The sequence below is a fragment of the Aotus nancymaae genome, unplaced genomic scaffold, assembly GCF_030222135.1.
Source record: "Aotus nancymaae isolate 86718 unplaced genomic scaffold, 86718_ANA_hifiasm-v0.15.2.pri h1tg000058l, whole genome shotgun sequence".
In the NCBI taxonomy this organism is placed as follows: Eukaryota; Metazoa; Chordata; class Mammalia; order Primates; family Aotidae; genus Aotus; species Aotus nancymaae.
Window position 1 is genome coordinate 48,259,624 of NW_026988472.1, and position 24,675 is coordinate 48,284,298.

The following is a 24,675-nucleotide window of genomic DNA, read 5'->3' on the forward strand; positions in this document are numbered from 1 at the left end:
CAGAGAGTGAGGCCTTTCTTTTCAGCTCATGTACGGGAAAATTAGGGTTTTTAGCAGAGAAGGAGACAGTTTAGGCCTACTGCATTTGGTACCTTCCGTAGAATGTCAGTATGCCAAGTAATTGGACTCTTCCAGAAAGATCTCAAGAGAATCTGAGTGCCCATTTAAGAGAACTGGAAAAACGTTCAACTTCCAAGCAGCACCCTCATAGCTCTGAAATTTGAGAGCATTCTGCACTCTCTAAATTCATTCTCAGGATTTGGAACTAAAGTGCCAAATCATTTTCTCAAACTCTGTAGGAACCCTCATCTACCTACTTACCCATCTACCTGCCCATTTCTTTAGCAAATATTTGTTGAGACTACTATGCAGCAAGTATTGTGTTTGGTACTTTGAATCCAATGGGGAGGAAGAGCAACCAGGGTCTTGTCCTAAGGATGCTTTCCTTCTAAGGGAATTCATGAATCTTTCCTGCCCTAAATTGTCTTAACTGTAAGAAGGGGCAAGGAAAATCTCAGTATGTGTTCTTAGAGAACATTGGCACTGCTCGATTTAATGTTCACCAAATTGACTATTTGGGTGAGATCCTTATTATGCACAGTGCACATCCAACTTAGATGGAACCATCTAAATTGGAATAATAGACCATTGTGATCTGTGACTCCACGATGAGATATTGGGTCTCAGACAATCAAAGACAGACTGACTCTCACTTTGAAGCAATGCATCAGGCTTTATAATTAAACTAGATTAGTTGTGAACTTCTTTCTGTGAACCTCAGGACATCTGCAGGTAACAACTAGAATTATTCCTGTGGAATACTAACAGCCCTGGTAACAGATTAAAGTCACACACAGAATTCTTTAGCCTTGTAAGTACTTGGTGTTAGGAAGAATATGGAAATTTCCCAGATCTTGAAACATTGTAAAGGCCCTGGGATATATTATCTAAAGGCCAGCAGTCAGTATCCAGGGGTCTTCCACTATTCCCTCCCCACTTTATTTTTCTTTTGAGATGGAGTCTCACTGTGTCACCCAGTTTGGAGTGCAGTAGCACAATCTCTGCTCACAGCAACCTCCGCCTCTTGGATTCAAGCGATTCTTGTGCCTCAGCCTCCCAAGTAGCTGGGATCACAGGCATGTGCAACCACAGCTGGCTAACTTTTGCATTTATAGTAGAGATGGAGTTTCACCATGTTGGTCAGGCTGGTCTCAAACTCCTGACCTCAAGCGATCTGCCCGCCTCGACCTCCTAAAGTGCTGCAATTACAGGTGTGAGCCACCGCACCCAGCCCAGGTGTGTTCCACAAAAATTAGCCAGGCGTGGTGGCACCTGCCTGTGGTCCTAGCTACTCAGGAGGCTGAGATGGGAGAATCACTTGATCCAGGCAGATGGAGGCTGCAGTGAACTGTAATCACACCAGGGTACTCCAGCCTGGGTGACAAAGTGACACTCTGTCTCAAAATAAAAAGAAAAGAAGTTTGATTTTTTTTTTGATATTGAGGAAACTATAGCTATAAATAATTAGTGTTAATTCTCAGAAAACTAGTTAAATGGTAAAACTCAAGAGATCATTATAATCAAGTTTAATCATGAAGAGATAGTTACACATGTAGCTCAGTTTCTTTTTTTGTTTGGTTTTGTTGATGTTGTTTTGAATTCAGAAGCAGCTTTATTTTAAGAATCTCAATTTATAGTGAAGGTTCAATTTCTTTAGTCATCATTATGTAAAATAGAATAACATTGCAAAGAAAAATCAAATAAAATATTCAAAATCCCAGGGCTAATATATGATAGAAGCAATTCTGAAGGTCACAGGTGGTTTAAATTCTCTGATTATTAACAGAGGTGAGCTTTGTTATAGGGAGATGGATCATTATTAAGTCATCTGTCTGATCTAGAGCCAGCAGCACGATCTAATGATTTCATTCTTGAATTATTTTTAATATGTAGAATTAGAGATGTTTGAGAAGTGTTTGCTATTTTCTTGATAGTACAGTTTCCTCCTAAATTGCTTAAGTAAAATAATGTTGCATTGGAAGAAAGTGTGTATTTCTTAGTAATGCTTCACAATTCCTCATCCTACAATTCAATAAATCATCTTATACCTGTCAGCACGTGTAGCCTAAGATTTATTGCATGGTCCGTTGTGTAGCAGATAGCTCCTTGGCCAGAGAGCAATTTCTGAAACTAATTTAATCAAAGTGTTTTTATAATACAATGAACTATGGCTTGATGTCTTAAATATGCATTGATGTCTTCAGAACCACATTATTTAATTCTATCCAATTTTGAAATGGAATTAAGACTTGGCTTCATGTGACTTCTGTTATAGTCAGGAAATCTTTGGTTGCATTAATATTATTTATGTACTGTTATTGAGCAAACATTCATTAGTGTCTCTATTTGCACAGCCAACATGCTGCTAGATGATGAGATATTGTAGGAGAGAAACAACAACAAAAAATACTAGTTTAGTGGAAAGATATAACTGAGAGCTTGGAAGGAGCAGTAGACATGGCAGTTATTGGCCAAAAAGGAATCCAGTTTTGCTGAAGCTGTTGAATGTTCATTTTGCAGGGTGGTGGTAATTATAGCTGCCTTCTACTGTGGAAGTTTTAAACCTATAGTTTTGACTACTTTGCACGCCAACTCGGGAGTTTGAACTTGATCCTTTAAGAGTGGAACAATTTTGGAGTTTTGAGAGTAATGTAAACTTACTGGGAAGATTACATTGATGGCCATGTATGGACCCAATTGGGCAAAAATTAGAGGAATGAAAACAAGTGATTAATGGAAGATTGTTAGAGTGGAAACCCTGGGAAGAAAAGGGAAAACTGAAGTCAAGGGGTCTTTTAAAAAAACAACTCCCCAAAATCTTTCGAGAGTATTAGATAGAAGACATGAAGAGCACGGTAATATCTTTTGTAAAGATGAAGGCCAGGCACGGTGGCTCATGCCTGTAATCTTAGCACTTTGGGAGGCCGACGGGGAGCGCATTGCTTGAGCCCAGGAGTTCAAGACCAGCCTTAGCAACATGGCAAGACCCTGTCTCTACCAAAAATACAAAAATTACACTGGCGTGGTAGCCCATGACTGTAGTTCCAGCTACTTGAGGAACTGAGGCAGGAGGATTGCTTGAACCTGGGAGGTCAAGGCTGCAGTGAGCTGAGATCACACCACAGCACTCCAGCCTGGGTGGCAAAGTGAGTCCCTGTCTCGATAAAAATAAATAAGATGAGAAAGTGGGGAGAAATTTCAAAGGAACAGATGATGCAGTTAGGAAAGTTGAGTTTAAAATAACAGGAGACCAGCAAAGCTGAAAGTTGGTATTGAACTGGGAGTGAAAGAACAAAGCTTAGGTCACAGTTGAGATCTGAGATCAAAATCTGAATCTTATAAGGACAGAGGAGGGAGTTAAGGCTGTGAAAAAGAATGCCAATGCTGATTGAATATGTATATATGAAGCCACTGTTTTATCATAATTGTTTCGATAGAACACGTTCTGGTAGAAAACTCACTTGCAGTCAGAATTGCGCAGTGCTAAAGCATGCCTTAATAGTAAACACATTCGATTTGAAAATTTGTTCATTACCTGAATCAGTGACACTCTATTCAGATAAAAACAGCACATTGGAGAAATATAACAGTTGTGGAAGGCCAAAAGTCCTCTCTATGATTTACTATCACCATTTAATTATTGAGCTGTCTCTGATGTCATATGACACTGCCTCCCCAGAGTGTCCTATCACAGTCATGGACCACGGTCACAGACATTTGAAAATCAAATGATAAAAGTCACACTAAAAAGTCCTGAGAGCAAAGTTTAATATGTTTGCTTTTAGCTTTATATATTTTGTGTCAAGCTGAATTTTGAATTTTGAAGAGATACACCGACTCCAATCAGTGGTGGGGGGGCATTATTTTTTCATCATAAACAGATGAGTTTGGGTCCGCTGCTGGCTGGCTGCCCTCTCCCCCTTTCAACACCACTTAAATTTTTTAAAAAACAACATTTATAAGTAATTGAGAATACACTGGGGACAACTTCAGCATGATGGCTTTTTTTTTTTTGATAAGAGGGCATATTATGAACATCTGAGCTCTATCTTCAGTTTTATTAGAAAAAGCAATTTAGAACTGCCAGTAGGATGGGTTATGAAGATGGCTGATCGAGGCACAGCATCCATGCCTGAACCTTCTGTCTGGTATGGCATTAGCTTATAACCCCCTTACACCTTCTCTAGCTCTCTCTTCAGTTCTGCTCCCTGTTCCCCAATAGAGACTAAAGGAACTCGGGAAAGGCCCAAGAATGGGACGTGATTACAAAGCCTGAGTAAGTAATAAGATTACAAAGTGTCCACAAGAAAGGGACGGTGGGGAGAGAAGGGAAGGTGGGGAGAGAAGCTTACTTCCTACTTAGCTTTTCCTCTCTTTCTCTTTTCCTGGGGGAGGGTGCCCAACTGCGTTTTTAACCAGCTCCCAGGTGACTGCTGTGGCTGGGCCAAGCTACATTTTGAGAACTCCTGGTTTACCTTCCAGGTTCTACAGAAAAGATGAGATTTTGCAATTTTTAATTGGTATAACTGGCAAGTCTCCTCCCCATTCTCTGAGTTTTGGACAGTTTTCTCTCACTGGGTTGAAAGCAAATGGCTTAGTTTTTAAAATTTTTTTAAAGCAGCATTTATTATTTGGCCTCCACTTTAGCAACACATTGTATAAGTAAACTCAAATATAGTTCTGGGAACTGAGAGCTAGTCGATTTCCAAAATACAGTGACCCATAAATTGTCTTTAGTCACGTATAAACAAATGAATGCTATTGGGAAAATGCCTTAGTAAATTTTTTTGTAAAACACCGCCAATCAAATCACTTTCTAGAAAATCTTTTTTTTTTTTTTTCCAGGCAGGTGGCCATCAATCAAAGAAGCAGAATACTATGTGTGGTTTTCTTTGTTTTTGTTTTGTTTTCTTGAGACAATGACTCCGTAACCCAGGCTGGAGTGCAGTGGCACCGTCATGGCTCACTGCAGCCTTGACCTCCTGGGCTCAAGTGATCCTCCCACCTCAGCCTCCCGAGTCACTGGGACTACAGATGCATGCCACCATGTCCAGCTAATTTGTATTTATTTATTTATTTATTTATTTATTTATTAGAGACAGGGTCTCCTATGTTGCCCAGGCTGGTCTCAAACTCCTGGACTCAAGTAATCCTCCAGCCTTGGCTTCCCAAAGTACTCTCACTGTGCCCAGCCTCAGAATACTTTGTTACCACTTTGGTTTCCAAATATTGGGAATATTTTGCAGTTTACCTTCAAGACTACACAAGGCTTCAGGGCAGTGCTCTTGCCTGAGTTGACCTTTGAAAGAGAGTAGAGCAGTAAATCTATTCTTTTGTCATCAGATTTTAAAAACAATGTTTTTCCTAAATCTTTAAGTTAATGTTTAAAAATATTGTTGAATTATAAACATCTGTAGTACACTTCTGTTGTGTTTCTGGTAAAAGTAACTACTGCTAAGATCAACAGACCAAATTTGTATAATACAAATGCTTTGGCAAATTAGAAATTGAGGTGACCATGCAGTAGTTCTTTTTAGGCATTGGGAATACTTGAATGCAAAAAAGCATTCTCTCATATTTTCAAGTATAAAAAGTCCTCTAAATTCCTTAACAGCAACAGTCAGTGTTTCCCTGCTAAGCACTGTTTTAATAAAGTTCCTGAGATTTTCTATTATAAAATCACATAAATTTATACTTCTGCATACATCTGTATATAATTTTATTCCTGTACTTGTTATATGCATATAAGCTACATTACAAATATATTTTTATTCTGAATAAATCCTAAAGTATAAAGGTAGTAAGTTGAATAAATTATTAATTTTTCTTCAGCATATCACAGAACCTGTTTCTCCATTTTGAGCAATGGTTCTCGAACTGGGATGCACATTGGAATCTCCTAGATAGCTTTCACATATCCTACCCGCTGAACCTTACCAAGGCAAAGTTATTTACACTGTCCGGTTGGGAAGGGAGGATAGATCCAGGTGATTGCCATGTGTGGGCCAAAATGGAAACTACTCCCCTAGTAGACACTCCTCATCTTCTTTCCTTCCATGATTTCCACATTTCTTTCAACTCAGTCAAAATCATCTTGAATAGACAAAGGCAGTGTCAGTCAGAGTAAAGATGATGAAGTCAGGGACAAAGGATGCAATGAATTTTAAGAATTTGAGATTCAAACTTCCTAAAACTTAGGCAAGGGTCTGTTTTTGAAGGTTACTCAGGGCTGAAAAACAATGGCATGCTTTCATATTCTTCTTTGATTCTGTAGGATGTCCCAAATGGGGAATTTTCTTACATAACATTAATTTTGTAAATTCTTAACAGATCATACCCACTTTGGATGGAATGGAATTTTAATCTATTTTTTGAGCCAAAGAGTGTGACCTCCCTTGACCTTAAATATTTTTTTGTACCACACTTGTGGGGATATGAGTATTGTGAACACTACAAACCTTTTCTCTGAATGCCCCAAATTCAAGAACAAAGCTGGCCATGTATTGAGTTTTAATAATCTTTTTCAGCAGCTGGTCCAGAAAAGGACATTTTCCTCTAAAACCTAAAAAATTCAGAAGATAAATTTCTATAGAAACTAAGCAAATCATACTTATCTATTCAAAATTATTAGATCAAATACTTTCAACTATTTTAGCTTCAAATATGTTTAATATATTCAGTTCAACTGACATGAAGTATGTGTGGTGCTGGCTTGGAAAAAGATTTGCTCTTTCCACAGTATCTGAAAAACAAAAATGTCTTTTCATCCATCCAAGGCTAAGCATCCACTATGAGACTACTTTGCCATTCAGGTCTGGTAAAAATGTTTGATGGTATCAGTTAAAACCCTGTTGAAGTAGGAAGACCAGAACATGTTCATTAATGAGTATCTGGCAATGTTATCGTCTACTTAAGATGGAAGAAAGGGGATAAGATCAAAATTATTCAATCCCTGAGTGATGGAAGAAGTGAAGCTTGAAGGAACCTATACAGACAACATGTATGACATCCATCAATATCAGGGGATTTTGTAGACATTAATTATCCACTGCTTTACACCCTCCCTGCCTGCCTTTTAAGCTGTATTTTATGATTGAGAAAAAAAAAGACCAGAAAAATAGAAATGAAGGAGATAGCAATCAACGAGCAACTCCATATCCAGTCTGCACTTAAAACTCAATGCTTTATATATTTATTTGCAGAGTGGAAGGAACTGACTAATCCTCGTGCTGTGCCTTCCTTACTCACTTTTGACCAGGTTCTTGCTATAGCAACCTTGATCCAATTGAAGATTGTCATTTCTTACTCTTTCTCAGTTTGAAGCTTCTGCTTCTCTGTACAAAAGACACAAATCAAACAGGAATTTATTCAATCATTGCATTTTATCCATAATTTAAGGCATTTTATTTATAACTTTTTTTCAAAGTATTTGGACTTTTTTTTAGCATCCCCTTGGATACCAGGGATTCTTTTCTTTTCTTTTCTTTTTTCTTTTCTTTTCTCTTTTCCCTTTCCCTGTTTGTTTCCTTCCACTTTTTTTTTCTTTCTTTCTTTCATATTTGGATTACTAAAAAAAGAAAGAATGTTTTTTAAATAAGGAGAACAATTTTCTGCAAATGGCCAGATAGCCGATATTTTGGTCTTTGTAGCTACAAGTCCTCAGCTTTTCCATTGTACTGTGAAAGCAACAGTAAACAATACTTTATGGCTACAGAAATTTGAGTTTTGTATGCTTCTCGTGTGTCACAAAATGTTATTCTTTTTATTTAAAAAATTATTTTAAAATGTAAAAATCATTCTTAGCTGGCAAGATGCACAAAAAGAGGCAGCAGGCAAGATTTGACCTGTGGACCAATCATACATTGCCAATCTCTAGTTTAGGATATTGAATATCTTCCTGATTTGAAAGTTTTCACTTTAGCAAAAATAATTAACTCCTATTAGTCTGTTTTACAATATTCTCTTCACCATGTAATTCTTAACTGGCAAGTAGATTGCCTCTTTTGTTTTATTTATTTATTTGTTTGTTTGTTTTGTTTTGTTTTGTTTAAGAGACAGGGCCTCTCTGTCCCCCAGGCTGGAGTGTAATGGTGCAGTCACAACTCACTGAAGCGTTAAACTCCCAGACGCAAGCAATCCTCCTGCCTCAGCCTCCTGAGTAACTGGGAGTACAGATGTACACCAGCTGTAGTCTACAAATTTAACCTATACCCAATTTGGCTTAATATTAGTTTTTAATTTTTAAAAATGTTTTTGTAGAGATAGGGGTCTCACTATGTTGCCCATACTGGTCTTGAACTCCTGGCTTCAAGCAATCCTCCTGCCTTGGCATCCCAAAGTGTTGGGGTTACAGGCATGAGCCACGGTGCCCAGCCTGTTGCCTCTTTGGATATTCTGTGGCAGCCCAGAGTACTGTGTTGAGAAGGATTCAGAAGTTGAAGAGGGGCAAATGAGTAGAGAGGGCAGCAGGAGAGTTGCCCGATTGGACCGTCCACAGCTCTTCTACCTGTGTTATGATCTTACAAAATGCTTCCTTTATGTTCTGCTGATAAAAACTATAGATTTATTCTTGGAAATATTTTTCTGCAGGCATAAGTTTTGCAACTGAGATCATTGTTTTTAAATTAGAGAATTTGAAAGGATTCTAGTAATACAGCTTCATGTGAGATCCATTCTCATAACCAACAAACATATTGATCATTTGCTCACCTCTTTTTATAGGCAGAAATGGGGCTGGGGAGGAGGAGTGAACAAAAAAGGCCATTCACATCTCTAATACCTGGAAATAACTAGTCATCATTGTATCTGCTAAAATTATAACTAAATGAATAGAACTATATTAAGATATCTATTTATCTTCATTAAAATAAAGGCTCTTCTAGACCATACACAGTATTTAAAAGTTGTTCTCTGTATGTTATTGACTACCAGGTTAGAAAAATAAACACTGAACTCGTAATGATGGAATTTATAAATATATGGAACACATTCTGTGGTGTTAATATAGACATTTCAAATAAAATCTGACAAGGTAAATATTGTATCACATATCAAAATGACTTAAATTGTAGTCCATGGAATACTAGACTTAAATTTATATGCAAATTGTATTTTATTAGGTTTTTGAAGTTCCCTGGGCGGCCTGTCTTGCCAGGGCATTTGGAAATGGTAGCTATTGTAACCAATGAAAAAAGGCATTAAAAAATTAAAACAACGTAAATTACATGTATTTGTGGTCTGTTGAGTTGAACCTGAAGATAGTCTCAGACTCCTGCAATTAATTAAAACAACTTTAGAATTTAGTTACATATAAAGTATTTATGCTTTTATACAGGTAGCATGTGTTAATATGGGTGTGTTTTCATATTAACGATTGTGATTAAAGTTTCTTAGAAAAAAATATATGTACGGGTTGTGGCACTTGATGTGTCCATATCCTGATCACGCTGGAGTGGTGGTGTTGGGTGTCAGGGCTCCGAACACAGTTGCTGAATGTCACTCTGAATATTATAGAATGAAACAAGTCAGATCTGTGTTTGCCTTGAAAGGTATCCAGACCTAATATTATACTTTAAAGACATTCTGAAGTATTGACTTCGGAATAAGAGCAAGCATTCTTTAAGGCCTGGGCAAACCCAAAAGAAATTACCGAAATCTCGTATTTCAAGCATACATTTTAATAATAGTGCTCAATGACAAGTCATTAATTCCCTGCAACCTGACTCTTAGGTACAGGTCTCCAAAGGCTAAAATTAAGGGCATTTGTCTGCTTCCCTTCCTGTTTGATTGGGTATCACTGTATGTAGAAGTACAAAGCTCATCTGTTAAGCTGGATTTACTATTCTCTGCTGGTGTCCATATCCATGCCTAAAGGCTCATATTGAGATTGGTGTAAAATCGGCTGTCCCATCATGAATTGTTCAATTATCGACTCACAAAAACCTACCTAACATGAAGGAGGTTGACCAACTTACTAAAACCTACCTAACATGAAGGAGGTTGACTGTGGCTCTTTGAAGATGCATCCAAAATGTGTGCATTAAAAACAAAAATGATAAGAAAAATTAATCACCCTTTTTGCATAAGATAGGTAGGGAAGCCTCATTTTTTAAGCAACACATGTTTTATAACTTTGCCATCCACAATTTTGATCTGTACCCAATGTTTGGCTTAATATTAAGAAATTAAATCTGCCCACTGGTATCATTGCCTTTTATAAGGACCATTTTGAATTATTTGTATACCTCTTCTTTGGTGGTGGTGATGGGAGGGTAGTTAAATGCCACCAAGTCGTAACGTACTTACTAAAACCTTATCCTTGTCAATAATGACTGTTAGCACATCTTTTCCCCTCACAGAATAAGAGCATTATGAAAAAATCACTTGAGGAAAAGGAAATGAATTAGGGCTGGGAGCAACTTGACTTTGAGTTTAGATAGAACTTGAAATAGATGTGTTAGTGAAAGTTGCTATATCATCTCCCTATTTTTATAAATCCCTCTTTGTAAAAATTTGTTTGGTAATGTTATATTTGCCTTCCCAGAAATTCTGTGGTCTGGAAAGGGTTATATAACATTCCTCAAAAATTCCAAACTCTCAAGGCCCTCTTCTTGGGGTCAGACTCAACTGTACCAATGAGAAAAGCCTGAAAGTGCAGAAGACTTCTATTTTTTAGCAAAGCTGAGAGAAGACTTTGTCTTAACAATCTATACTAGTTGTGAAATTAACTAATTAGTTGATTTACTACATTAGATTTCAGAAGGGTTGTTCAATGAATATTCAGTTTTCCATGCTAATTTGAAATATCATTGAATATTTAAGTGTGTACAGTGGGAAGGGACTAAGCAATCTTGGGTATACAGCAAGTACTCAATACATACTATAGCTTTATTATACTCTCTTTTTGATGATGGAATTTTCTGCTATGTAAATGCATTCCAGGCAAAGGGAAGAGACTGTGCCCAGGCCCAGACCCGGAAACAAGCCTGGATCCATAAAACAGCTTGTTTACAATGGCAGGAGCATAGCACAGGAGTGAGAAAAGTAGAGAAAACGAGGTATGAGTAATACTGACCACTAAAGGAAAGGGAGTTACCCATTCAAACTAACAGATGAGAAGCACTTCATGGATGAGATGACAACAAATAGTAGCATTAGCATTCATTGAGATTTAGGACATTACACAACTTTTTAGAAATATGTACACTTAGTCTAAAACAGGGACCCTTGGTACAGATGGGAATTCTGACAATAATCACATCATGAGAAAGCTGAGCAAATTGGATTCACTGTTTTTGGAAAATGTAATCTTAGGGGGAAATATACTCTTGTAGCTATGTACTACTAAATTGAAAATCTACAGAAGAAATCATTTATGAAATGTGTGGGCATGCTTTTAATTTGGTGGTGGTTTAAATATTTTATGAACTGTATGGGCATGTTTTTAATTTTGTTGTGGTATAAATGCTACAAATTAAGCCTTTTTTTATCAGTCTAAACTCCAAACTTGCAAAACAAGCTTTTATTTTATTTAATAAGCACCGATACAACGCATCATGAGCCAGGTGCTCCTCCAAGGGCTTGCTTGCATGTATCTCCTCCTCTAATCATCTTGATAGCCCCATGAGGAAACTGAGGCACAGAGGTTAAGAACTTGTTGAAGGTCTCAGAGCTAGGATTTCAAACCAGGCAGACCACGCTCTGTGTACTTAACCATTATGCTCCTTAAATTAGAATATCTACGAGTCAAAATGCTGTTTAATTTTCTTCAGATTATTGTGGGTTCTGTCAAGCTAAGCTTTCTGGCCATAAGTAAAAGTGCTTTTAGCATCTTGCGCAGAAAGAATTCTTCCTAGAGGTTCACGGAGTGGCATCTATTTCAGACTTATACAAAAGGTATGGGACGAATATTAGTGTTTAACAGAAGCAGATGTTTATCAGTGGCCCAGACAATATTATCATTTTGGTTTTTACCTTCTAGACCAAGGGCTTGGCAAACAACAGTTATGGGTCAAATCTCACTCACCACTTGTTTTTGTAAATAAAGTTTGATTGAACACAGTCATGGCCACTCATTTACATATTATGTATGGCTGCTTTCATGCTAAAACAGCAGCAGAATTGTCATTGTGTCCAAGAACATATGGCCAATAAAGCCTAAAATATTTACTACATGGCCTTTTATAGCAAGTTTGCCACCCCCTGTTCTAGACTAGCGAGGTAACCATCAGCCAGATGTAGCTGCCAAGTGTTTGAAATGGAACTGGTTTGAGTTGAGATGTGTCATAAGTGTAAAGCCTATCAGATTCCAAAGAGTAAAAAGAAAGAAAAAAAAGAAGGTAAAATATCTCATCAGTTTTCAAATATTGATTGCATGTGGAAATGACAATTTTATTACAATTAATTTTACTTGGTTCTACTTTTTTAATGTGACTACTAGAAAAATTTTAAATGTGACTCACATTTGTGGCTCACATTAGGTTGCTATTGACAGTGCTCATCTAGAGCCTGGAAGTTGGAATATATGTGACCTCTAGAAAAAGTGGGAAGAGGAAAGATGGGGGAAGAGAGAAAACAAGCCCTTATATTTGCAAATGTCTTTCTAAAACAATAAAGTCTTCTAATTTGGCTCTTCCTCATAGGAAGGAATACTCAAAAATGGGTTAGGGGGTCTATGGAAATGATCATAGATGAGTTCTCCCAGAAGCAGACTCTGACTGAAAATTTGAATTGGGAGGTGATCCAGGAAGCACCTGGAGGGAGAGGGGATGCAAACAGGGAAGAGAATGAAGAGGAAAGAGGGTTAATGAGCAGGTTGTTGCTGTGGACCCACATACTCCCTCCTACTGGTGCCCTGTGGGAGATTTTATAGACAGAGGTTCAGAGTGGTTCCACCCAGGAGGTGAGAAAGCTGAGCTGTTTGTCCACCAATTGTCGGTAATTGCCACTTGAGGGCTGCTCCTAGGAGCATCAGCTTCTCCTTACTTTCCCCAGCACCTGCCCTACCTGAAGCCAGGTAAGACCCTGGGGTAGAAAGGCACAGACCCTGGGGTGGAAAGGCACAGGAGCTTGCAGGAAAAAGCCATGAGCAAGCTGGAGAACAGTACCTGCCAGAGGCACATGGTTGGGCCCTTCTAGTGTCTGGAACTGTGTCCAAACAAAATGTTCTATCTTGTAATTCATAATTTCAACAAACATTCCTGTAGTTCCCTGATGAGTGTGTTCATTTTCTCATTCGATCTTAACAAGACTATAGGTAGGTAGATAGATTTATCATTATCCATACATTATGGATGGGAAAACTGAGCCCAAGACATATGTAGTCATTTGTCCAAGAGAGTCCAGCTGGGATGGTAGCCCCAGTCTCCTCCCTCTGCATATGTGGTCGCTCATACCTGACTCCTTGGACTTCTACGAAACTTGGCTTGAATGAGGAGATGTCAATATATTGAAGTTATCAAGGTGAGAACAGGAAACTAAAACCAGTTTTCTTGTGCTCTGTAGAATTTTTTTAGATATCCATACAGCAGTGTAGAAACTGATATCTACTTAATCCCACAACTTTTACACGTTAAAATATGATCTCCGTTTTGCACAAAGCACAATCCAAATCGAAAGGTTATGGAACCTGCTGACCACTACAACACAGGATATTAGTGATAGAATTAATTTCCAAAAAGTCTTCAGAGAAGTCCCTGTAGTGAAAGCTTGTGGGCGCATGGCTCATCGAGGACAGGATTTTGTTACCTTCCCATTACCCAGGTTCCCTTCAAAAGTGCTGTCAGCCCCTTTGGTACCACTTGGAAACAAGTCTCTCTCCCAGCTTAATTTCCCTTTATTATGCTTCTAACTGACTCGGTAATTCTTTGCAGACTTCGGTAACACTTGTACTATTTAAATTTGAATAACCCCAAAGGATCTGGATAGGTCAATGTGTTTAAACCACAGGCTTTAGTCTATGTATTAGTTGATTAAAAACAGATTTGATGCATGATGTATACTTAACAAAGGGAGGGGGAAGCAAGCAGATGTTTGTAAAATCTCAATGTGTTGGATTGCATTTCTTTGGCCCTCTTTTGCTGACTAGCTTTAGAAAAGTCATACTTCTGACAATTGAACTGTAAACAGTTAGATGATGTATTTGCCTGGAAATTTCCTGCTGTGAAGGGTCAGCCAAAAAGAAAAGTAAAACTATCCCCTAGTATTAACATAGCAAAAAAGTTGACAAATATACCTTATAATAGTTATGTCTAAATCAAGGACATTGAAAGAATGGGATGCTTCAAAATCATCCTCTAGTCTCTGACCATTAAGTGAATAGCAGTTGCAGTTCATTTAATCCAAACAGTAAATAAAAGTTTGGCTTTTGTTGTTGTTGTTGTTAAAAGCAAGTTTTTCTTTGATACAAGCATAAGATCAAGTCGTACCTAAATCACCGTGTCTAGTTCATTCTCTGACTCTTCAGCCTCTCGTATCCCATTCTTTGTGAGAAAGTTATTTTTCTCCTTTAAAATCATCATATTTGAAATGTTTTGAGTGTTTCCAAGACAGAATTGAAGATTTCTTGTTGGTTTTCCAGTCCAGATGAAATGTGCACAAAACCTTCCTCTGAATTTTGAACACATGAGAATTACAGTTAAAATATTTTAAAATGTATTTTAAAGAATACATAACCAAGTGTAACCATATGTGGAAAGCCTCTAAAGACCAGAAATGAAAGAAAGCGTAGAGTGGTAAGGGAAGACTGACACTGGGCTGCTCCCAAGAAGTGGAGGTGACATGGGGCAATGGGGACTTCAGAGGACACACAGGAGGTGAACATCATATGTGGCAAGAGCCTTATACACCTGGAGGCCAAGACCCCCCCCCCCCCACATCGCATACACTGGACTCAAACGGAACCTGACATCTTCTGTGAAATTGAAGGCAGACACAGAACTCTCATGGAAGGAAGCAGAGGCACTCAGTCAAACTAGGATCTATGCCTCTGTCACACAAGAGTGCCTTGTGGAAGCGTCCTCTTTGGGAAAAGAACCTCACACCCTGACCTCAGAATATGCCCCTCATCTGGCGGGGCTGTGTCAATCCCTACTTAACAGCACAGGGAACAAAGTTTACATAGTATGAGCTGTCAGACAAAAATTAGAAGACAAAGATAAAATCGGATCCTTGAGAAACATTCAACAAGCACAGGGAAATATGGAATTGCCTTTTCTCAAAAGAGCTTAAGAATAAATAAGTTTAGTTGTCTTGAGATTATGGAGAAGAGGATTGTGTTTTTGTAATAGGAAAAGAAAGAAATTCAGTAAGAAAAGGGAGATGTGATATAGAACCTACTGGAAATGAAAATGCATTCATTAAAAAATTTTTAAAACAGTCAATAGGATAAACATCAGATTAATAAGTAACTTGTTTTAAAAATAACCCGAAAGTTTTACTTCTGACATATGCATTTTAATCCGTAGAAAAAAGTGGTTCTTTTCCTTAATATACCTTTCTAAATAAAAAATTTAGGGAAGTAGAATGAGCTAAAATTTTTATAAATAAATTTTATAGCATGATGAAATATTAACACCTTTATAAACTTGTTTTCAAAATCCCTCAAACTCTCAAAATCCTCTTTCTCAGATGGCATTATAAATTTGAGGTCTGTTTTCTTCTCCATGAAATTTCCTATTGTTCCAATATCTTTGCCATACTTGTGGAACTATCTATATGCTAAAATACAGTTTCCCTAATCTTTTGCCCTCTCAACCTCTCTGATGTTGGCGTATGACATTGTTCTATTCCCTGCTTATGGAAGATTCTTCCACATGCTCACTTCTATCTTTCCAAGAAGTTTCCACTGTTGTGCAACAAAAAAATCCCCTGGACATCCTTCAAGCCTCAGCTGCAAGACTTGGCCCTCTTAGAAACCTTCTACCAGCAGCCGTCAACTCTTCCCCTTCTCTTGTTTACACCATCTTTCTCCCAATGTGTACAGCCATCTATTTCCTTGCGGACAGGGAGTAGATATTAATATTTTTATTTTGTTTCCCCACAGTCTCTTTCATAGTCTGGCATAATAAGTACTTGTTATGTGAACACATAAGTAAATGAATGAATAGTGTAAACACATAAGTAAATGAATGAATGGTATAAATCAAACTTGTCCAACATGCAGCCAGCAAGACCACCTGTGGCCCAGAACTGCTTTGAATGCAGCCCAATACAAATTCGTACACTTTCTTAAAACATTATGAGATTGTTTTGCTATTTTTTTTTTTTTAGCTCATCAGCTATCATTAGTGTTAGTTATTTCGTGTGCGGCCCAAGGCAATTCTTCTTCCAGCGTAGCCCAGGGAAGCAAACGATTGGACACCCCTGGCAATCAAGAACATGTGAATGAGAAAGAACAGAGAAATCTTAGTGAGTCTTACCCAGAATAGAGAGTTATTGTGTTTGAAAATAGGATGAAATAGTCATTCCGGAGAACTTTTAGTTTGATGCTCTAAAAGAATAGGGAATAATTCCAGAGTCTTATGCAGGATAATGAATGGTAAATATAGTATTCAAAGAAATGTCATCTGGCATTGGTAGACAAAGAATGGGAGCATGAACAATAAAATGTACAATTGTTCTTTGGTATCCACAAAGGATTAATTTCAGGGCCTCTCATAGATACTAAAATCATGGATGCTCAAGTCCCTGATATAAAATGGCCTGTTTTTTGTGTATAACCTGATCACATCCTCCTGCATACTTTAAATCACCTCTAGATTACTTGTATTACCTAATACAATGTAAATACTAAGTAAATCGTAGTTATATTCTATTGCTTAGTGAGTAATGACAAGAAAAAAGTCTGTACATGTTCATTATAGACGCAGTCATCCATTTTTTTTCCAAATATTTTTGATCTGCAATTGGTTGAACCCAGGTATGTAGAACCCAGTGGAAATGGAGAGCCAATTCCACTATAACTGACCAAATGTGTGTGTGATGAGGATTTATTATAAATGCCTATAAATGACCATATTGTCAGCAAAAGCTAAACAACTCAAACCTTCCTCCAAGGGATTAGCTTCAGCCTGCCCATAAAAGGATAAATCTGAAAAATCCAATGGTGGTTGATTTGATGTGGGAATATATTCCTTATATTATTGCCAATTCTGATTCAAGTAAAGGGATAGAAGTCCAATTACCTCCTTTCTCCCTAGGTCATGACCTAGAAATAACCTATAATTAATTATTCTGTTAAATATCCCTGAGTTAGTGCAAGCAGCAGGATCAAAAAGAAAAAGTCTGAGCATGTCTAATAGGTTTCTTTCTATGCAACTTTTGAAAATCCAGTTTAAATCCATAAGTACTTGAAATTATGTTGATTTCACTGAGGTTTCTGAAAAATGTATCAGTTTTTTCTGAGTGTGAGTAATTTTGTATATCTGAAGTATAAAAGTATGCAGAATAATATTTTTCTTTTTTTTTCTTGAACAGCAAAACTTAGAGAGTAACCTCACCAACCTTATTAAGAGGAACACAGAACTGGAGACCCTTTTAGCTAAACTCATCCAAACCTGTCAACATGTTGAGGTGAGTATCTCTCTATTTCTGTATGATATGTTTCATATGAAAACTGCCAGATCAAGGTTTTTATATCCTCTTGCTTTATAATTTTAAAACAGGAATCTTTCTTAAAATTAAATATTTTGCAAAAGCCAAAATAAAAGATGACTGAAATTAAAAGGAATTAGAACTCCAGGAGAATCTCTCCCATCCAGAGCTACCTCCCATTCCCATTATAGCACTTCCTGATCTAGCATCACATACTAATGTCGTAGATTTTAATTACCCTTACAAAGAACAGTTAAAATAGCTATTGTGTTAGTGTACTAGGGCTGCCATAACAAATTATCACAAACTGGGAAAGTATAAAACAAGAATAATTTGTTCTCTCAGTCTTGGAGGCCAGAAGTTTGAAATCAAGATTTTGGCAGGGCCACGTTCCTTCTGAAGGTTCTAGGGGAGGATCCTTCCTTGCCTCTTCCCGTTTTCTGGTAGTTACAGGCAATTCTTGGAGTTCCTTGGCTTGCAGCTGCAGCACTGTAACCTCTGCCTCTGTCTTCACATTCTCCTGCTGTATCTCTGAATTTGTGTCCAAATTTCCTAATTGTTTTAAAGAGCCCATCCGACTCCAGCCTTACCTCACTTTAACTTGATTACATCTGCAAAAACTCTATTTTCATGCCAGGCATGGTGTGGCTCACACCCTGTGATTTCAGCACTTTGGGAGGCCAAGGCAGGAGGATCACTTGAGCTCAGGAGACCAGCCTGGGCAACATGGAGAAAACCCATCTCTACTAAAAATTACAAAAAATTAGCCAGGTGTGGGAGCACACACCTGTGACCTGTGACCTCAGCTGCTTGAGAGGCTGAGGTGGGAGGATTACCCAAGCCTGGGAAATCGAGGCTGCAGTGAGCTGAGATTGCACCACTGCACTCCAGCCTAGGCGACAGAGTGAGACCTTGTCTCAAAAAAGAAAAAAACACAGACTCTATGTTCAAATAAGGTCCCAGTCACAGGTACCGGGAGTTAGGACTTGAACATATCATTTTGCGGACACAGTTTGACCCACTGCAGGTTTATATTAATTACACAACTAAGATGTAGATTAATGCATCTTGGTTGTCAGATGTGTTTCCATGAAATAAACCACAGTTGAAACAATAGCAGAACATGCGATGACTCTACACTGCATGAGGAAAAAATACATGCCACTTCCTTTTTGTGATTTTCAAAGTCCTCTTCCATCTTCTCCCAAACTGGCTTTTTTACCACCCTACCCCGTGAACTGAAACTAAACAACTGCCATTCACTCCACTTTTAAGCCTTCTGGCCCTTAAGCAAGCAGTTCCCTCTGCCTGGTAGGCCCATTCCTCCAACCCATGTCTATTTGTCAGAATGCTTCCTGTGTACCCTCCAAGTCCCAAGTCAAGGGGCACTTCTGTTGTGGATGTTTCTCTGGTTCCCTGAACCAGAGTCATCTCTCCTTTCTCTGAATAACATAACATTTTATGATACCATGTATGCGATTCAGAGAAAGGAGAGATGTCCCCACCCCAATCTCATGTCGAATTGCAATCCCCAATACCGGAGGTGGGGCCTGGTGGGAGGTGTTTGGATCATGGCGGCGGATCCCTCATGGCTTGGTGCTGACTTCATGATAGTGAGTGAGTTCTCACAAGATTTGATTGTTTAAAAGTTTGTGGCACCCCTCCACCCCCTCCCACACTCTCTCTCGCTCCTACTTTCGCCATGTGATGTGCCAGCTCCAGCTTTGCCTTCTACCATGTATAAAAGCTTCCTGCGGCCTCATCAGAAGCCTAGCACATGCCTGGTGCCATGCTTCCTGTACAGCCTGCAGCACAATTGAACGAGTTAAACCACTTTTCTTTGTAAATTACCCAGTGTCGAGTATTTCTTTTTTTTTCTTTTCTTTTTTTTTTCCAAGATGGAGTTTCACTCTTGTCGCCCAGGCTGGAGTGCAATGATTCGATCTTGGCTCACTGCAACCTCCACCTCCTGGGTTCAAGCGATTCTCCTGCCTCAGCCTCCTGAGTAGCTGGGATTACAGGCATGCACCACCATGCGAGGCTAATTTTTGTATTTTTAGTAGAGACGGGGTTTCGCCATGTTGGCCAGGCTGGTCTCCAACTCCTGACCTCAGGTGATCCACTTGCCTCGGCCTCCCAAAGTGCTGGGATTACAGGCACGAGCCACCATGCCTGGCCTCAAGTATTTCTTTATAGCAATGCAAGAATAGCAATAATCTTCTCATGGCTTTATCATTCTTTCATGTACAAGTTCCATTTTTCCAACCAGAATGTGAAGTCTTTGAGTATGGGAATCAAATCTAATTCATCTTTGTATCTCATAGACTCTAGTGCAATAATTTTCACACACTAGGAGCTCAGTGAATTTGTTTTAGATGAATTTGCATCATGACACTCCAAATGGTAAATTTTGAACACTATTTGAATGCTCGCAAGTTCAGCTTCCCCAAAATATCTAAAGTCGGAGAAGCAAATTATTTTGAGCATGCATTTAAAATTTTTGACAGTAACTCCATTTTTGCAATAAGAATTTCTTCAAGTCCCTTTGATCATCTAAGCAGTAAGTTTATAGACTCCTATGTGCCTATAACAGTAGATGTACAATGTAGCAAATAATAATGAAGATTACAACATGTTAGAGAACAATGTACACACACATAACAACATATTTAAAGAACAGTAGAGTAGTCAGTCAGGTGCTAAGCTAGTAGAGTATGGCATTTATTGATTCTAAGATTCGCGTTTGTTTTTACAAACTAGTATCTTTGAAATTGAGCTGCTTAAATGAATGGTGAGACAGTTTAATGGGCAATATTTGTTTGTTCCTGCTGGCACACAAAATATAGATGAGACAGTTGCTGGTATCTTAGATTAGATGGAGTATGGTTTGGGAAGTGGGGATTAAAAGAGAAAAAAACTGAATACAACTTTTCTGAAACTTTATGGAAGAGTCAGGACTTGAGCCAGTTCCTGTAGATTTCATAGCTATTATTTTTCAATACCCTAGGTATTGAGGTGTCAGCTTATTTATGCAACACAGTGGTGTTTGTCGATGATACATTCCTCAGCATAGCAGAAATTAGCAAAGATTGCTTTCAGAAAGATCCTATCAGTGTAAAAGCATGTCTACTATGCAAACACTGGTGCTTTGGTGGAAGGCTTAAAATACTTTGTGTTACGTCTGTGCTTTTACTTACAAGTGCTCCCCTTGTGATTGGAAATTTAAAACTGGTTACTAAGAGAAGCACATGAGTTAGCAACTTTTTCCAACTGCAAATTTGTTGTGTTTTCCAAAGATAGTATCCAGGGAGATAGAAATTAGGGATGTTCTCATCTCCTACCTAAGTCATCTACTCCAGCTGTTTATCATCTGAGGTGCTGATGGAGGTTATGATAGGTGGAAGAGGGAAAAACATACAAAAGGAAAGAAAAGGAGGAATCAGAGCAAAACATAGGTGAGAGAGCAGATTAGGACTGTCCAGTGAGCTCACCGGTTCACTCAGTAGACCCCCTTGCTTTAAAAACTACATGATTGTCAGGGTAGAACCAGTCTATCATCTCATCATGCTGAGATGAAGTTGAGAGTGTGAAGGCAGCAACAGCGGCAGCAGTGTGTTGCAGAGCCCAGACCTTTTGAACCCTCTGCTTAGACTGGATTCTCTTTTGGCAAGCATCTTGCCAGGGAACATGTTGAGCCTCGTTGATTAAACAACATTGGAAATAATAGCGAACAAGCAAAATGTTTTCATTATTATAGGGTAAAGTGAATATGTATTATATGAATAAATGGATGAACAAAATGAAATAATCTGTGTGCCATATTTTATTTTTATGATGTGATGGCATTTGATGTTTAGGACAATAAGAAAGAATTATTTCTCTTCAGTAAAAAAAAAATTACCTGAGCTTTATGGTAAATCTTATAAATGCTTTATGGATTGGGTGATTATTTCATTCAATTTCAGTTAGTTACTCCTTAAAGCATTAATGTCTGGTTTCCATTATGGCCCATTGTGATTTTAGGACAAATGCATTGCTCCTAATGCAATATTATTATGGCTTGAATTTGCAAGATGCTATTCATCCTAACATGATGTAAAATTGCATTCTCAGACATTCAGTAATTTCAAATGATAGATAAATTGAAGAGATTTACAAGGAGATTTTATTTTTATTTTAATAGATCAGATATTATTTTAGTTGCAATACAGGCTTTTAAAATAAAGCTATTACTGAATTGATTGTAGTGGACTTGCAAATAGACACATGCATGCCATTAGAAGTAATTCTAGACAAGGAATAAAGAATATTCATTCTTTGTTGTTTTTGTATAAATCCTTTGGAATGGAAACACATGTTTATGGGTGAGTAAATTTGGTGTTTGGGAAATTTATTCTAGATAAAAATGAAAGAATTATTTATGAGTAGAAAAATGATACTTACAGTACTTATTTTTACATTTGATTTTATTTCTAGTTATTAATATTCTGAAAGTATAATTTTCAAAAGCTGAACACCCAATTCTCATATAATGATTGAATTAGTCCACATCAAAAATTTATTTAACTTCTTAATGAAGGAACCAGCAAGATGATAAAGCTGCTTCCAAGGAGGATACCAGCAATGGATACATATAAATGTGGGAAGTGGGTAGTAGGGGAAAAGAATGCCAGACTGGCATAGCTAATTTGGGTATAAAACTGGTTAGTGACCTACAGGGCAATAAAGCTAAAACATTTGGACAAAATAAGTTCATATTATCAGGTTTCTCTAAGTTAACATATAACTTTGTAGAGTCTAAGCCCTAACCACTAGTAAATGGAAAGTCAAACTCTGTTACATCCCAGTCTGGAGAGTCCAATGACCCTGACTTGGGCTGACTTAATGGAACATGCTCTAGTAGGACTTTGGGAGGGCTCACAGTCTTCTTTTTCTCTTTCTTCCAAGTTTTGGATAATTTCGTTTAAAACAACTTTCTGTTCTAGGGACTGTTGATCTGGGAGCACTGTTTGTTAAACAAATATTTCTGGGGGGGGTGTACATTTTTGCCTGTGGACAGTTACTTTAATTTGTTACAGTGTCTTGCTAGTTTGTTCATTTTGGTAGTGTGGATGGAGTACCCACTGTGTGTGTGTTGCACTGTGCTAGGTGCCAAAGGACCCTGCCCACGGGAATTTACCATCTTCACTAAGACAGAAGAGCACTTGTAACAAAAAATAAAGTAGAGAGCCATAATTACCATAAAGAGGGTGTGGATTATCTACTTCAAAATTTCAGAGAAGCAAGAAATTACCTCTAGCTGGGGACTGGGGGAGGTAGCACAAGATCTGAGCCTGCCTTCAAGGGTAGGTAACATTTGAGATTATGGAAGCAGGGAGACAGCACTGATTGCCAGGCAAATAAAAGCATGGGGATAGAAAGATGAGGAGTGGATGTACGCAAAGCAAGAAGTTCATTCTGGAGAAATGGAAAGTGTGGAAGAAGGAAGGATGTGTAGGAACCAGTTTAGGAGAGACGAGAGCCGGAAAGGCTTTCATGTTGCATTTGAGTTTGAACTTTGGTTTTGAAGGTTTAGTGAGGGTTCACGGAACACATAGACCTGTGTAAGTTTCACAGTGACAACTGGCATTCCTAACTCTTTTCTGGAAATTATATTTTTGGTTATTGAGAAAATAATATGAATATTGTCATGCAAAACAATCTCATGTCCAAGGGAAACCTTCACAGCACTAGTAAACTCCAAAAAGCCCATTGAGTTTGTTAGGCACCAGAATGCTATTCTTTTAAATCAGTGCAGTGGAAAAGAATTTCCTGGTTCACATCCTTGGTTCCTAGATGGTACTTCTTCCTTTTCCTTTTCCTTTTCCTGAAGGTGTCCTTGTATTTAGGTATGAGCATTCCCCAGGAAAATAATTCCCATGGCAGCTGGAGCTAAAAACTCACAGCACAGAGGCACCTCCTAATTGTAAATTAAATCAATGAATTTCTTCCCATGACCCATGAGGAAATGCCACATGCTTGTAAGTCCACACCTCCTCCCAGGAATTCACCTCCGCTTTTCTTTAGAATGGAAAACAGTCTGAAGGTCCCCCTTCAGCCACCCCACTCTCTCCGCCCACACCACATTGTTTTCATAACTTGTTTTTTCAATGAAGGTAAGCAAATGAATGGCTTTTTTATTGCAAGTGGCAATATTTTTAAAACGGTGGAGAACAAAGAATGGCATGCAGTGGCTCATGCCTAAAATCCCAGCATACTTTGGGAGGCCAAGGCAGGAGGATCACTTGAGCCCAGGGATTCAATGATAGCCTGGGCAATATAGTGAGACCTCATCTCTACAAAAAATAAAAATCTAAACAGGCGGGTGGTATGTGACTGTAATCACAGTAACTAAGGAAGCTAAGGCTAGAGGATTGCTTGAGCCTGGCAGGTCCAATCTACAATGACCCATGAGCATGCAACTGCACTCCAGTATGGGCGACAGAGTGAGACTGTGTCTCTTAAAACACACGCGTGCACACACACACACACACATACACACACACACACACACACACACACGAGAGCAGAGTATGAAGGCCAAAACAGTTTGGGACTCAGGAGGCAGAGACGTTGAAAGAGCGACTTCAGGTATACTCCTAAGAAATATTTGTCTAACTCAATAGCTAGGATTGTAAAAACTAACGGGCTTTCAACCACTCTGTTTTGTTTTCTTCAAGAGAGAAATAAGGTAGAATGGATGAGTTTGGAGTCATACTAGACAAGTTTGGAGTTATATATAGAGTGAAAGACAAGCTTATGAAAAATGATCAAAATTTGGGTCAGCTGCAGAACTTATCTTTTCTAGATCAGATAAGGACTATATATATATATCTCTTTATCATAATCCTCTTCCCATGTTCTCTGAAAAATCAGAAGGCATAGTTTATTAGCTAAGCAAACACTTAGAATCACTGATGTGTACCAAATTCTCTGCACATTCTGATAGGTTCTTTTCCAGCAAATACAACACCTTGTCACTTG

General features: G+C 38.2%; 1 protein-coding gene across 5 annotated transcripts in view; it reads left to right on the forward strand.

Annotated features, from left to right (window-relative positions):
* MID1 (midline 1) overlaps positions 1 to 24,675 on the forward strand; it is a 362,650-nt gene that overhangs the window by 263,447 nt on the left and 74,528 nt on the right. For all 5 annotated transcript variants that reach the window (XM_064364527.1, XM_064364525.1, XM_064364529.1 and 2 more), the window contains exon 3: positions 17,536 to 17,631. In XM_064364527.1, the coding sequence (XP_064220597.1) occupies positions 17,536 to 17,631 (96 nt within the window). The remainder of the gene's footprint in view (positions 1 to 17,535; positions 17,632 to 24,675) is intronic.